Source organism: Salvelinus sp. IW2-2015, linkage group LG33 (genome assembly GCF_002910315.2).
Source record: "Salvelinus sp. IW2-2015 linkage group LG33, ASM291031v2, whole genome shotgun sequence".
In the NCBI taxonomy this organism is placed as follows: Eukaryota; Metazoa; Chordata; class Actinopteri; order Salmoniformes; family Salmonidae; genus Salvelinus; species Salvelinus sp. IW2-2015.
In genome coordinates, this window is record NC_036872.1 from 26,831,038 (window position 1) to 26,843,554 (window position 12,517).

Here is a 12,517-nt window from a genome sequence, read left to right on the forward strand (position 1 = left end):
TGAAAGCTCGCAGTCCGCTACAAGACCATGGTGCTTGCCCTACGGAGCTGTGAGGGGAACGGCACCTCCGTACCTTCAGAGCTCTGATCAGGCCCTACACCCAAACAAGGGCACTGCTGTTCATCCACCTCTGGCCTGCTCGCCTCCCCTCCTCTGAGAAGTACAGTTCCCGCTCAGCCCAGTCAAACTGTTCGCTGGCTCTGGCACCCCAATGGTGGAACAAACTCCCCTCACGACGCCAGGTCAGCGGAGTCCAATCACCACCTTCCGGAGACACCTGAAACCCACCTCTTTAAGGAACTACCTAGGATAGGATAAAGTAATCCTTCTAACCCTCCCCCCCTTAAAAGAGTTAGATGCCTATTGTAAAGTGGTTGTTCCACTGGATATCATAAGGTGAATGCACCAATTTGTAAGTCGCTCTGGATAAGAGCGTCTGCTAAATGACTTACAATGTAATGTAAATGTACTGTTGGTGGTACTGAGCACCAGGGTTACAATAAACTGTGTACTTTGGTGGTACTGGAACACCAGGGTTACAATAAACATGTGTACTGTTTGATGGTACTGGAGCACCAGGGTTTACAATACACTGGTGTACTGTTGGTGGACTGGAGCACCAGGGTTACAATAAACATGTGTACTGTTGTGGTACTGGAGCACCAGGGTTACAATAAACATGTGTACTGTTGGTGGTACTGGGAGCACCAGGGTTACAATAACACATGTGTACTGTTGGTGGTACTGGAACACCAGGCGTTAATAAACATGTGTACTGTTGGTGGTGACTGGAACACCAGGGTTTACAATAAACATGTTGTACTTGTGGTGGTACTGGAGCACCAGGGTTTACAAATAAACATGTGTACTGTTGGTGGTACTGGAACACCAGGGTTACAATAAACATGTGTACTGTTGGTGTACTGGAGCACCAAGGGTTACAATAACATGTGTACTGTTGGTGGACTGAGCACCAGGGTTACAATAAACATGTGTACTGTTGGTGGTACTTGGAGCACCAGGTTACAATAAACTGTGTACGTTGTGTACTGAACACCAGGGTTACAATAAACATGTGTACTGTTGGTGGTACTGGAACACCAGGGTTACAATAAACATGTGTACTGTTGGTGGTACTGGAGCACCAGGGTTACAATGAAACATGTGTACTGTTGGGGATAACTGGACACCAGGTTACAATTAAACATGGTCTGTTGGTGGTACTGGAGCACCAGGGTTACAATAACATGTGTACTGTTTGATGGTACTGGAGCACCAGGGTTACAATAAACATGTGTTACTGTTGGGGATACTGGAGCACCAGGGTTACAATAAACATGTGTACTGTTGGTGTAACTGGAGTACTGGAGCACCAGGGTTACAATAAACATGTGTACTGTTGGTGGTACTGGAACACCAGGGTTACAATAAACATGTGTACCTCCTCCACCACTCTGAGATGGAAATGAAGATTTCCACTTTTTGCCCCCTGCAGTGTGTGCTCCTTGAGAATTGATGAGCAGAGAGCCTTGTGTAGATCACAGACCAAAGAGGGCTAGGGATGAAGGTTACTGGAGGGGCCTGGAGACGGGGGAGAGACTGGAGGGGGTCGAGTGGAATAGAGGGGCTCTCATCTGGGGCATGCAGGCCTACCTGGGGACCCACTTCACCACAGGAGAGCTAACTGCTTAGCACCGTCATACTGTATATAGAAATGGTATACATCTCCCTTAATGGCTCTGGCGCTAAGCTAACCTGGGCCCAGTCCCAGGGAGGCAGCCAGGACAGGCAGGGCATTAGCATAGTCTTTGGTGAGACAGTGTTGGGTCAGAAACCTCCCTGTGAGCATGGTTGGGTTCTCTCTCTCTACTGCTGCCTCTCCTTTCCTGACCACAGGGAGTGTGCAGCTGAACACTGTATGCTGGAAACTCTCGGTTTGTTGTTTTTGACAAAAAAAATACCAATCTTCATTAGAAATAAACACTGAACTTGTTTTTACATGGATTCCGTGACACGGTTAGCGTCTAACAGCTAGGACCGTTATTTCTTGTCCCGGAATCCCACTTAACAGACAGGTTGAAGCCTGCTTGACAGAGCCGCTAACCAGCTGCTAGCTAAGCTGCTAGAAATCACGCTAACGAAGTTAGTCCCAGATGAGTTTCGAAATGGAGCCCTTTTTGTCTGGAGAAGTAAATGAACGGTTCCAGCTCGGTAGGAGCTGTATCTACTACTCTTTATTTCGAGACAAACTGGATCACTCTGAGTTCCAATACATTCTAAAGCTGCATGATGCGACTCTAATGATGATTTGAAAAAAGTTGCATTAAAGGCATGAGCTCTGCTTTGTTTTTTTGCGCAGGCTGTACACACTTCATCAGTCCCTCATTCACAATTTGACAAGCACTTGATAATGCCGCGAATTTCCTGGCGGCATCACCATTCTGTGGCTGTAATGTCCCCTAAAAAAATCCATGCCTTTTGCGGCCAGTGGCCGTTGTGCCCATGAGCTGAATATAATAATTATAATAATAATTATAATTCCCTATGCCTGGCTGCATGCTCCAAAGCACTTCTAACTCACATAGCTTTCTGTCACGCGGGTCTTTCTCACAGGCTAGAAGTGAAGACAGACACATCGGGGATGCAACTGTGCGCGTCCTTATCCAATTCCAAGGTGCATATTGTAGATATTGGAAAAACTTTCCGTATTTACTTTTCGTCAGCCAACAAGATGATAAAGCCAAACGAACAATAAAAGAACTAGCCTATGTCAATCTACTATCCCCCGTAGTACAAAAGTTGACCTATTCTGTGTGAGAAATAAATATTCCAAACATAGTCTGGGACAGTTGTGGGATGCGATAGATCCCAAATTTATACAACCATTAGCATAATTTTTAGGCTGACAGATCAGAACATTTAGCTTAAAATGTTGATAAACTATTAGGCTATTTCTTCACATTATAAGTGCAGCAATACGCACACGGTAGTAAGCTATAAGCGCGAATGTTCCATTAGCGGGAAAACACCATTGTCAAAGTGCATTTTTATGGTGAAACTTATCTTCTCCAAACTTGAAACATGCTGCGTATGTATGCCAGTTAGACTCTACACCCCTTGTAAAGCGGATTAATGTGCTTCATTTTAAGAAGTTATTTGGCCACTTTAGTTGTGATACAAACCTTATGACTGGGCCTAGCGAGCAGCGCAGCGGTCTAAGGCACTGCATCGCAGTGCTCGAGGCGTCACAACTGACCCGGGTTCAATTCCGGGCTGTGTCACAACAGGTCGTGACCGAGAGTACCATAGGGAGGCGCACAATTGGCCCAGTGTCGTCCAGGTTAGGGGAGGGTTTGGCCGGGGTGGGTTTTACTTGCCTCATCATGCTCTAGCGACTCCTTGTGGCGGACCGGGTGCCTGCAGGCTGACCTCGATCATCAGTTGAACAGTGTTTCCTCCGACACATTGGTTTGGCTGGCTTCCGGGTTAAGCGGGCAGGTGTTAAGAAGCTCTGTTTGACGGGTCATGTTTCAGTCCAGGGAAAAAAAATACATGTCATCTATGTACTTAAATAGTGAATGCAGGACACTTTTCCCGTGGTTCATTTTCATGCCAGTCAGGTAAGCTATACTCCTGTTGTAAAGAGAAGCAATGTGCTTAATATTAGGAAATTTGAGAAATAAATATAGTAGCCCTAGCCTATAGAAAGCTGATGGGATCCTACTCTTTTTAATAGAGGCCTCAATTGCATAGCATAAAGAAATGTTGCGCTACTTGAGCTCATGGGCTCTCATTAAGTGTTTGATTCGATTTTCGATTACATTCACATTGATGTCAGAGTGATTAGAGTGACAATAGAGTGCTGAGTACCAGGCAGTTAGCAAGTTTGGTAGGCTACTAATGACCATCAGCAGCATCAGAGCTTAGAGAAGCCTAATTAACGTGACTAAACGGTCACATGGAATTTGACTGCCATCATGACTCGTGACCGCCGGTGTAGCGGTATTGTGATCACCATAACAGCCCTAGCTGAGACATTCTTACTAATCTGCTTGAGAACCAGTTCAGATTCAAGTGTAACTTTTGTGTGACTGAAGCCTTTAGTGAGGGGTCTAATGCTTTAATATTTAATAATTTCTGCCCTCCAAATTCATATTTATTATATAAATAGCCCCAATTAATTTTGTCTGGCTTGCTGTTTCAAATGAAATTATTTATTTCTGACTGTCTGTTTTTCTTTCTTTCACTTGCTCCCTCTTTCTTTTTCTCTCTCTCCCTCTTTCTATCGCCTTTCCTCTTCTCCCTGGCTCTTTCTGTCTCTACTCTCACTCTTTTTCTCTCTCTCCCTCTCCTCCTCCTCCTCGCCCAACACTAACACCAGCTCCCCCATCATTATTAAAACAGGTAAAAGAGAACATCGCTCTGAGCCGACAGAGACTCTTAATAAGGAAGTGGCCCCTGTTTCTCTTATCGATGGGAGCGGCCCTCTGACAGAGCTGTTAATAACAGACAAGCCTTGTTTGTCCCCCGTCTCCGTCTTTGTCCTCTTTTCTCCTCTCTCGCTCCTGTCTTTTCACCTCTCCTTCACCCCTGTGTCTATCTCCTTTTTCCCTCCATCAGTCAATCACTCTCACCTCACTTTGCCTTTCTCAACTCTTATCCCCCCTTCTCTTTCTCCTGAAATCCCTCTATTATACAAACCCCAATAAATGCTCTCTCCATCTGTTTTAGTAGTAATAGAAGTAGTATTGATGGTGTTAACCTTGCAGTCGTAGACTAAATCGTATCCCAATGTTCTGAAAATGTACAGAAAACATACAGCTACAACTCCTCACAGAGAGATATGAAATGCTCTGAACAATGTTACATGATCTTTCCTCAAACGTACCCCCCCCCCTTTTCCCTCTCCATTATAGGGGTTACGAGGATCCCATCGAGGCGGAGATGATTGACGAGCGACACCCCTACATCCATGGCATGTACCCGGCCCCCTTGGCCCAGCCCGAGAGGGGGAGCATGGCCAGCCTGGACCGCCTGGCTGGCCGCCGCTCGCCCTCCATCGACAGCATCCGCAAGGACCCGCGCTGGCGTGACCCCGATCTGCAAGAGGTCATAGCCATGCTGGGCCACCCAATCGACCCGGTCAAGTCTAACGCTGCCGCATACCTGCAGCACCTGTGCTACGAAAACGACAAGATCAAGAAAGATGTGCGTCAGCTGAAGGGGATCCCGGTGCTGGCAAGCCTGCTGGACCATCCCAAGGCTGAGGTCCACCGCAAGGCCTGCGGAGCCCTGAGGAACATCTCCTACGGCAAGGACCACGACAACAAGGTGGCCATCAAGAACTGTGACGGTATCCCTGCCCTTGTCCGCCTGCTGAGGAAGACCAACGACATGGAGGTCCGCGAGCTCATCACAGGTGAGTTACAGAGACCATAGTGCCTACTGTACATCAAGAATCAACAGAGGTAAGTTACTGTAGACCGATACTATGTACCTACTACAGTATTATACAGTAGGGATGTGACAAATGGAAAAATGTTCTTAACGTTTACACTGGCATTTTTTTATTGTTTAAACATTAGTATTTTTAATGATTTCACAATTGAAACCTAACCTTAACCACACTGCCAACCTTATACCTAAAATGAAGACCAAAAAGATTAAACAAATTTGAGTTTGTGGCTGTGGTAACTAGTGGAAACCCTACCAGACGTCGTTCACCTTACTGCTGTCCTCCACCCACTCAGCAACGATGGTATTAATGCCGTTTTAGGTTCTCTGTTGTGTGCCTTTCTTCCGTGTTCTCAGTTGTCAGTACGTCCTTAATGCCCCACTTCTCATCAATGTGATGGCTCGTTGCAGTGATGTATGACAGCGTGTTCATAGTCGTCCAACAATCTGTTGTTTAAGAGCCACTGAACATGCTGTTTGGCACATTTGTTTTTCTGTTGCTCATTAGAAGAAACAAAAATTCAGTCTTAGAGTTGTGTTTCCTGACCGATTCCGCGTTTGGTTAATGATGTTTGTCCCCCATGAGACACTGTAGACGCAGAAGCCTATTTCATTTTCTCAAAATCCCCAGAATGAATCTGAGATAACTCAAGAAATAGCTAAATCATTTTGACGTTTTTGCTGAGGATGTTTTAGTTGCGCAATTTTACATCTAACTAAGGTGTTTGGTGCAGTATTTCTCAAGTTAAAAAATGCTTGACATATTGTCTTATGTAAACAAAGTCAGAGCTGATTGGCAGGTCTGTCTAACTGTCTATGCTATTGGATAGAGAGCAATCACAGCAGCTGTTCACCCCATGTTAGTGGGCAAATGGACATCTTCAAATCAAAACCCAACCTTCATTTACCTGTTGTGATGCACGGATGTTCCAAACTCTGTTTTAGACCAGACTGACTTTATGACAAATTATCCTATTTGCACTTTGTAGTTTCTGACTCCTATCGATGCCACAAAGGCCATTTTCAGAGTTTGAACTTTGTCCTTACAGAGCAATCATTGTACAATTTCTCCGTCAGGGCCTTCACGTTTTTTTGACATGGCGTCTTGTAGTCTGGTTCTAAGATATGCCATCAGGGTATTGAAGCCGACATCCTGTACCATTGACAATGGCTGCATTTCAACTGCAATCATTTCTGCAATCAGTGCTGTGATTTTTTCACTCCGACCCTTATCGCGCTGCTGCCAACAACGGGTTGTGTCTCACAGTGCGTCTTTCAGCATTGCACCTGTACTGCCACTGTAGCTCAATTCAACCTCACAAGTTTGTATTTGATCACCTTCTCATTTAACTTCTCAAAGTAATGCCATGCAGGACTTCCCTGTCTCATTCTGCCATTTTTCCAACTTTTAACGATGATGACAGGCGGAGCGCTTTACATTCGTGGCAAATAATTTGAAAGATGCATATCTCCTCCTACTTACAGCATTGTAGCGTTAGGTATTTGTTTAATTTAAATGTTTCCTTTATGATGATGATCGGAACCTGTTAATGGTAGTTTTGTAATAACTGCACAGTGATGTACATTTTTTTAATGGTTTTAACGATCACAAATTTGGTTAAACATCACACCCGTATTATACAACACTGGTGAGTTCTACAGACCAACACTAGCTACAGCTCTTCAGCTGTAAATAGGTCAATACTAGCTACAGCTCCTCAGCTGTAAATAGGAAAACACTAGCTACAGCTCTCAGCTGTAATAGGACAACACTAGCTACAGCTCCTCGGCTATAAATAGGCCAACACTAGCTACAGCTCCTCAGCTGTAAATAAGCCAACACTAGCTACAGCTCCTCAGCTGTAAATAGGCCAACACTAGCTACAGCTCCTCAGCTGTAAATAGGCCAACACTAGCTACAGCTCCTCAGCTGTAAATAGGCCAACACTAGCTACAGCTCCTCAGCTGTAAATAGGCCAACACTAGCTACTGCTCCTCAGCTGTAAATAGGCCAACACTAGCTACAGCTCTTCAGCTGTAAATATGCCACATGCTACTGCTCTCAGCTGTAATAGGCCAACACTAAATACAGCTCCTCAGCTGTAAATAGGCCAACACTAGCTACAGCTCCTCAGCTGTAAATAGGTCAACACTAGCTACAGCTCCTCAGCTGTAAATAGGCCAACACTAGCTACAGCTCCTCAGCTGTAAATAGGCCAACACTAGCTACAGCTCCTCAGCTGTAAATAGGCAACACTAAATACAGCTCCTCAGCTGTAAATAGGCCAACACTAGCTACAGCTCCTCAGCTGTAAATAGGTCAACACTAGCTACAGCTCCTCAGCTGTAAATAGGCCAACACTAGCTACAGCTCCTCAGCTGTAAATAGGCCAACACTAGCTACAGCTCCTCAGCTGTAAATAGGCCAACACTAGCTACAGCTCCTCAGCTGTAAATATGCCAACACTAGCTACACGCTCTTCAGCTGTAAATAGGCCAACACTAAATACAGCTCCTCAGCTGTAAATATGCCAACACTAGCTACAGCTCCTCAGCTGTAAATAGGTCAACACTAGCTACAGCTCTTCAGCTGTAAATAGGTCAACACCAGCTACAACTCCTCAGCTGTAAATAGGCCAACACTAGCTACAGCTCCTCGGCTGTAAATAGGTCAACACTAGCTACAGCTCCTCAGCTGTAAATAGGCCAACACTAGCTACAGCTCCTCAGCTGTAAATAGGCCAACACTAGCTACAGCTCTTCAGCTGTAAATAGGCCAACACTAGCTACAGCTTCCAGCTGTAAATAGGCCAACACTAGCTACAGCTCCTCAGCTGTAAATAGGTCAACACTAGCTACAGCTCCTCAGCTGTAAATAGGCAACACTAGCTACAGCTCTTCAGCTGTAAATAGGCCAACACTAGCTACAGCTCCTCAGCTGTAAATAGGCCAACACTAGCTACAGCTCCTCCAGCTGTAAATAGGTCAACACTAGCTACAGCTCCTAAGCTGTAAATAGGCCAACACTAGCTACAGCTCTTCAGCTGTAAATAGGCCAACACTAGCTACAGCTCCTCAGCTGTAAATAGGTCAACACTAGCTACAGCTCCTCAGCTGTAAATAGGCAACACTAGCTACAGCTCCTCAGCTGTAAATAGGCCAACACTAGCTACAGCTCCTCAGCTGTAAATAGGTCAACATAGGCTACAGCTCCTCAGCTGTAAATAGGCCAACACTAGCTACATTGCCTCGGCTGTAAATAGGCCAACACTAGCTACATTGCCTTGGCTGTAAAAAGGACAGTAAATACTAGGCCTTTTGTTTGTAATGTACAAAGCTTATTGGCTTCTTTGAATGACAAATTAATTGCTCGGGTGTGTTGTGAAAACCTGCATGGCCACCGGGAGCCAGAATAATGCCACTGCTTTACTGTTGTGGAATGTAATTTCTAAGTCTTGTTCTATTATTATTTAAAGTACCGGCATATTCTCTGTTAGGGCATTGTGATGTTGTGGGCTGGAGGCATTATTGAAGCATGTCCTGCATTCTCTATCTAAGAGACAGAGAGAGAGAGAACTAAGAGAGTGTTGTTGGTAACATGGACTAAACCAGGCTAGTGTTATAGGAATTATGGTTGGGTGGTATCCAGATTTCCATACCGTCATACCGTTCCGGTATCATACCGGGGTATATGGTAAAACCGAATGTGCACACAAGGGGGGCTATTTCGAAGAAGGAAAAAAGGCAACAGGGATCTTGATCCAGGAGGGGATTGAATGTCTCTGCTGTAACCAAGAAGCTTGATCTTGACATCTAGCCACTTAGCTAGCAAGTTAGCAAACCAAATGCATAGCTGGAGCACTGAGCTGGGTATAACTTATTTTTCTCATCTTAGATTTCTTATAGTTATACTTATAGTCATAAGCAGTGGCGTAGCAAGCACCCTCTCAGCTCCACTATATTGAAAATCATACCGTCGGTATTTCGAAAAACACCCCTGTATATGGTTTAAACAGTATATGGCTCAAGCTCAATAGGAATATGCTGTGTTAAACATTCTCCATGACTTGTTAAATGTCACTGAATGACGTGTGTCTCTCTGCGGCCACATCACACCACTAATCTCAACAGGATTGGTTTGACCTGACACGCATTCAGCAGGAATGTGGGGAATGGGATCTGAGAGAGGCTTTTTTTGCTTTGGACATGTGAAACTGAGAGGGCAAATAGCAGTTTACACGTCAGGAGGCAACCTTTAGGAGTGTACGATTTGAACAACACATCGTTTTCCCATGGGACTAGCTCAAGAATTCTTGAATTTAAAATCGATTCCATTGCAATTTTTGGTCACTGGAATACACACAATACCCCATAATGTCAAAGTTGAATTATGTTTTTMAAATTATTACAAATTAATAAAAAATGAAAAGCTGAAATGTCTTGAGTCAATAAGTATTCAACCCCTTTGTTATGGCAAACCTAAATAAGTCCATGAGTAAAAATCTGCTTAACAAGTCACATAATAAGTTGCATGGACTGTGCAATAATAGTGTTTAACATGATTTTTAAATGACTACCTCTGTTCCCCCACACATACAATTATGTGTTAGGTCCCTCAGTCGAGCAGTGAATTTCAAACACAGATTCAACCACAAAGACCAGGAAGGTTTTCCAATGCCTCACCAAGAAGGGCACCTATTGGTAGATGGGTAAAAAAAGCAGACATTGAATATCCCTTTGAGCATGGTGAAGTTATTAATTACACTTTGGATGGTGTATCAATACACCCAGTCACTACATAGATACAYGCGTCCTTTCTAACTCAGTTGCCGGAGAGGACGGAAACCGCTCAGGGATTTCACCATGAGGCCAATGGTGACTTTAAAACAGTTACAGAGTTTAATGGCTGTGATAGGAGAAAASTGAGGATGGATCAACAACATTGTAGTTACTCCACAATACTAACCTAATTGACAGAGTGAAAAGAAGGAAGCTAGTACAGAATAAAAAATATTCCAGAATCCTAGAGGACAACCTTGTTCAGTTTGCTTTCCACCAGACACTGGGAGATGAATTCACCTTTCAGCTGGASAATAACCTAAAACACAAATCTATGCTGCAGTTGCTTACCAAGAGAGTGAATGTTCATGAGTGGTCTAGTTACAGTTTTTATTTAAATTTACTTGAAAATCTATGGCAAGAACTGAAAATGGTTGCAATGATCAACAACCAATTTAACAGAGCTTAAAGAATTAAAAAAATAATAATTGATAAATGTTGCACAAAACAGGTGTGGAAATCTCTTAGAAACTTACCCAGAAATACTCCCTGCCAAAGGTGCTTCTACAAAGTATTGACTCGGTGGTGAACATTTATGTAAATTAGATATTTCTGTATATCATTTTCAATTAATTTATGTCATTATGGTATTGTGTGGATGGGTGAGAGAAAAATATATATTTAATCAATTTTGAATTCAGGCTGTAACACAACAAAACGTGTTATAAGTCACGGGGTATGAATACTTTCTGAAGGCACTGCACATATGTGTATCATGTATCATGTGCTCTGTAATGCATTATAAAACGCTTATAATGAATTATGTGTTGTGACTAACTATAAACAGTAATAACATCTTATGGTGCTTTCACAGAAAATGGCAGGATGGAAGGACAGTCTGTGAAGGACAGATGTTGTTTCACTTGTTTTTTCTTGTTGTATATAGAGGAGAAGATGTGTACAGCACATGAAGGTGTTGTGAAATATCTCTATGTAGTCTACTGTATGTATGGTCACTCTGACTGAGAAGTCTGTGTGTGGGAGGAGGGATGGCTGTGCCCAGATAAAAATAACCTCCCACCGCAAGACAGGGGAACAGAGGAAAACCCCTCCCCTATATCTCCCTGTCTTTCTCTTTATCTCTCCCCCTCTCTCTCTATTGGTTATTCCTTCTCTTCTTTCTCTCCCTGCTTCTCACTTGTCTCCTCTCTTCTTTTCCACTCTCTTCCTTCTCTTCCCCTCTCTCTCTCTCTCTCTCTCTTCTCTCTCATCTCTCTCTTCTGCTCTCTTTCTCTCATCCTCTCTCTCTCTCTCTCTCTCTTTCTTTCTTTCTTTCTTTCTTTCTTTCTTTCTTTCTTTCTTTCTTTCTTTCTTTCTTTCTTTCTTTCTTTCCATCCCAGGCCTGACCATATGCTTTAGCTGCTAGAGCGAGGCCTCTATGAAAACAGCACCGTCACAATGTGTGATCGGTTTACAGCGTGCCCCACACTGGGCATGTTTTTCTACAATTAAATATAATTGGAGCTTTAAAAATAGACTGTTTTTTTTATGGTCATCCACATGCATTTTAAACGGATTTGTGCTGTCCCCAAAACCAAGGCCAGTTCTGTTCTTGCAGGGAAGGGTTGACGTGGAACTAACTTCCCTTTTCTCTTTTTCCACCTGAATATAGGCCTGCGCCCTCTAGCAAACACATGATCGTGGAGTGCATTTGTCTCATATATTTTCCATTCATAGACAGTAGTGAACAGAGATTTGTGGGCAAACAACTACTAAACAGGTGTCCATTCCTGGTTCTCTACTGTAATCCAACATTCATAGAGCTGCTGAGCACTCTCCCTCTCTCCCAGGAGCTGAGTAGTGGATGTGCTGTGTGTGCGTGTGCATACCTGCGTGCGAGCTCATGCATGTTTGTGTTCTTGTATATTTGTATGTGTGTGTGTTAGTGTGTTTACGTGGCTTGACTCACAGGCTGCTGGCCTGGTGTTGGTGCATCAGTACTACCTCTCTAGAATGCAGAGAAAAGGCTGTTGTGTTGTAATGTGATCCAGACAGGCCCAGTGTAGTATATAGGGACTAGGTATCAGGGGAGTGTTTAAGGAATAGGTAGCAGGGGAGTGAATATGGAATAGGTAGCAGGGGAGTGTATAGGGACTAGGTAGCAGGGAGGTATATAGGGAATAAGCAGCAGGGGAGTGTATAGGGAATAGGTAGCAGGGGAGTGTATAGGGAATAGGTAGCAGGGAGGTATGTAGGGAATAAGCAGCAGGGGAGGGTATAGGGA

At 43.9% G+C, this 12,517-nt stretch overlaps 1 protein-coding gene across 16 annotated transcripts in view; it reads left to right on the forward strand.

The window, feature by feature from the left end:
- Positions 1-12,517, forward strand: part of LOC111957411 (splicing regulator ARVCF) — a 194,995-nt gene that overhangs the window by 115,210 nt on the left and 67,268 nt on the right. For all 16 annotated transcript variants that reach the window (XM_023978214.1, XM_023978220.1, XM_023978217.1 and 13 more), the window contains one exon: positions 4,917-5,419. In XM_023978214.1, the coding sequence (XP_023833982.1) occupies positions 4,917-5,419 (503 nt within the window). The remainder of the gene's footprint in view (positions 1-4,916; positions 5,420-12,517) is intronic.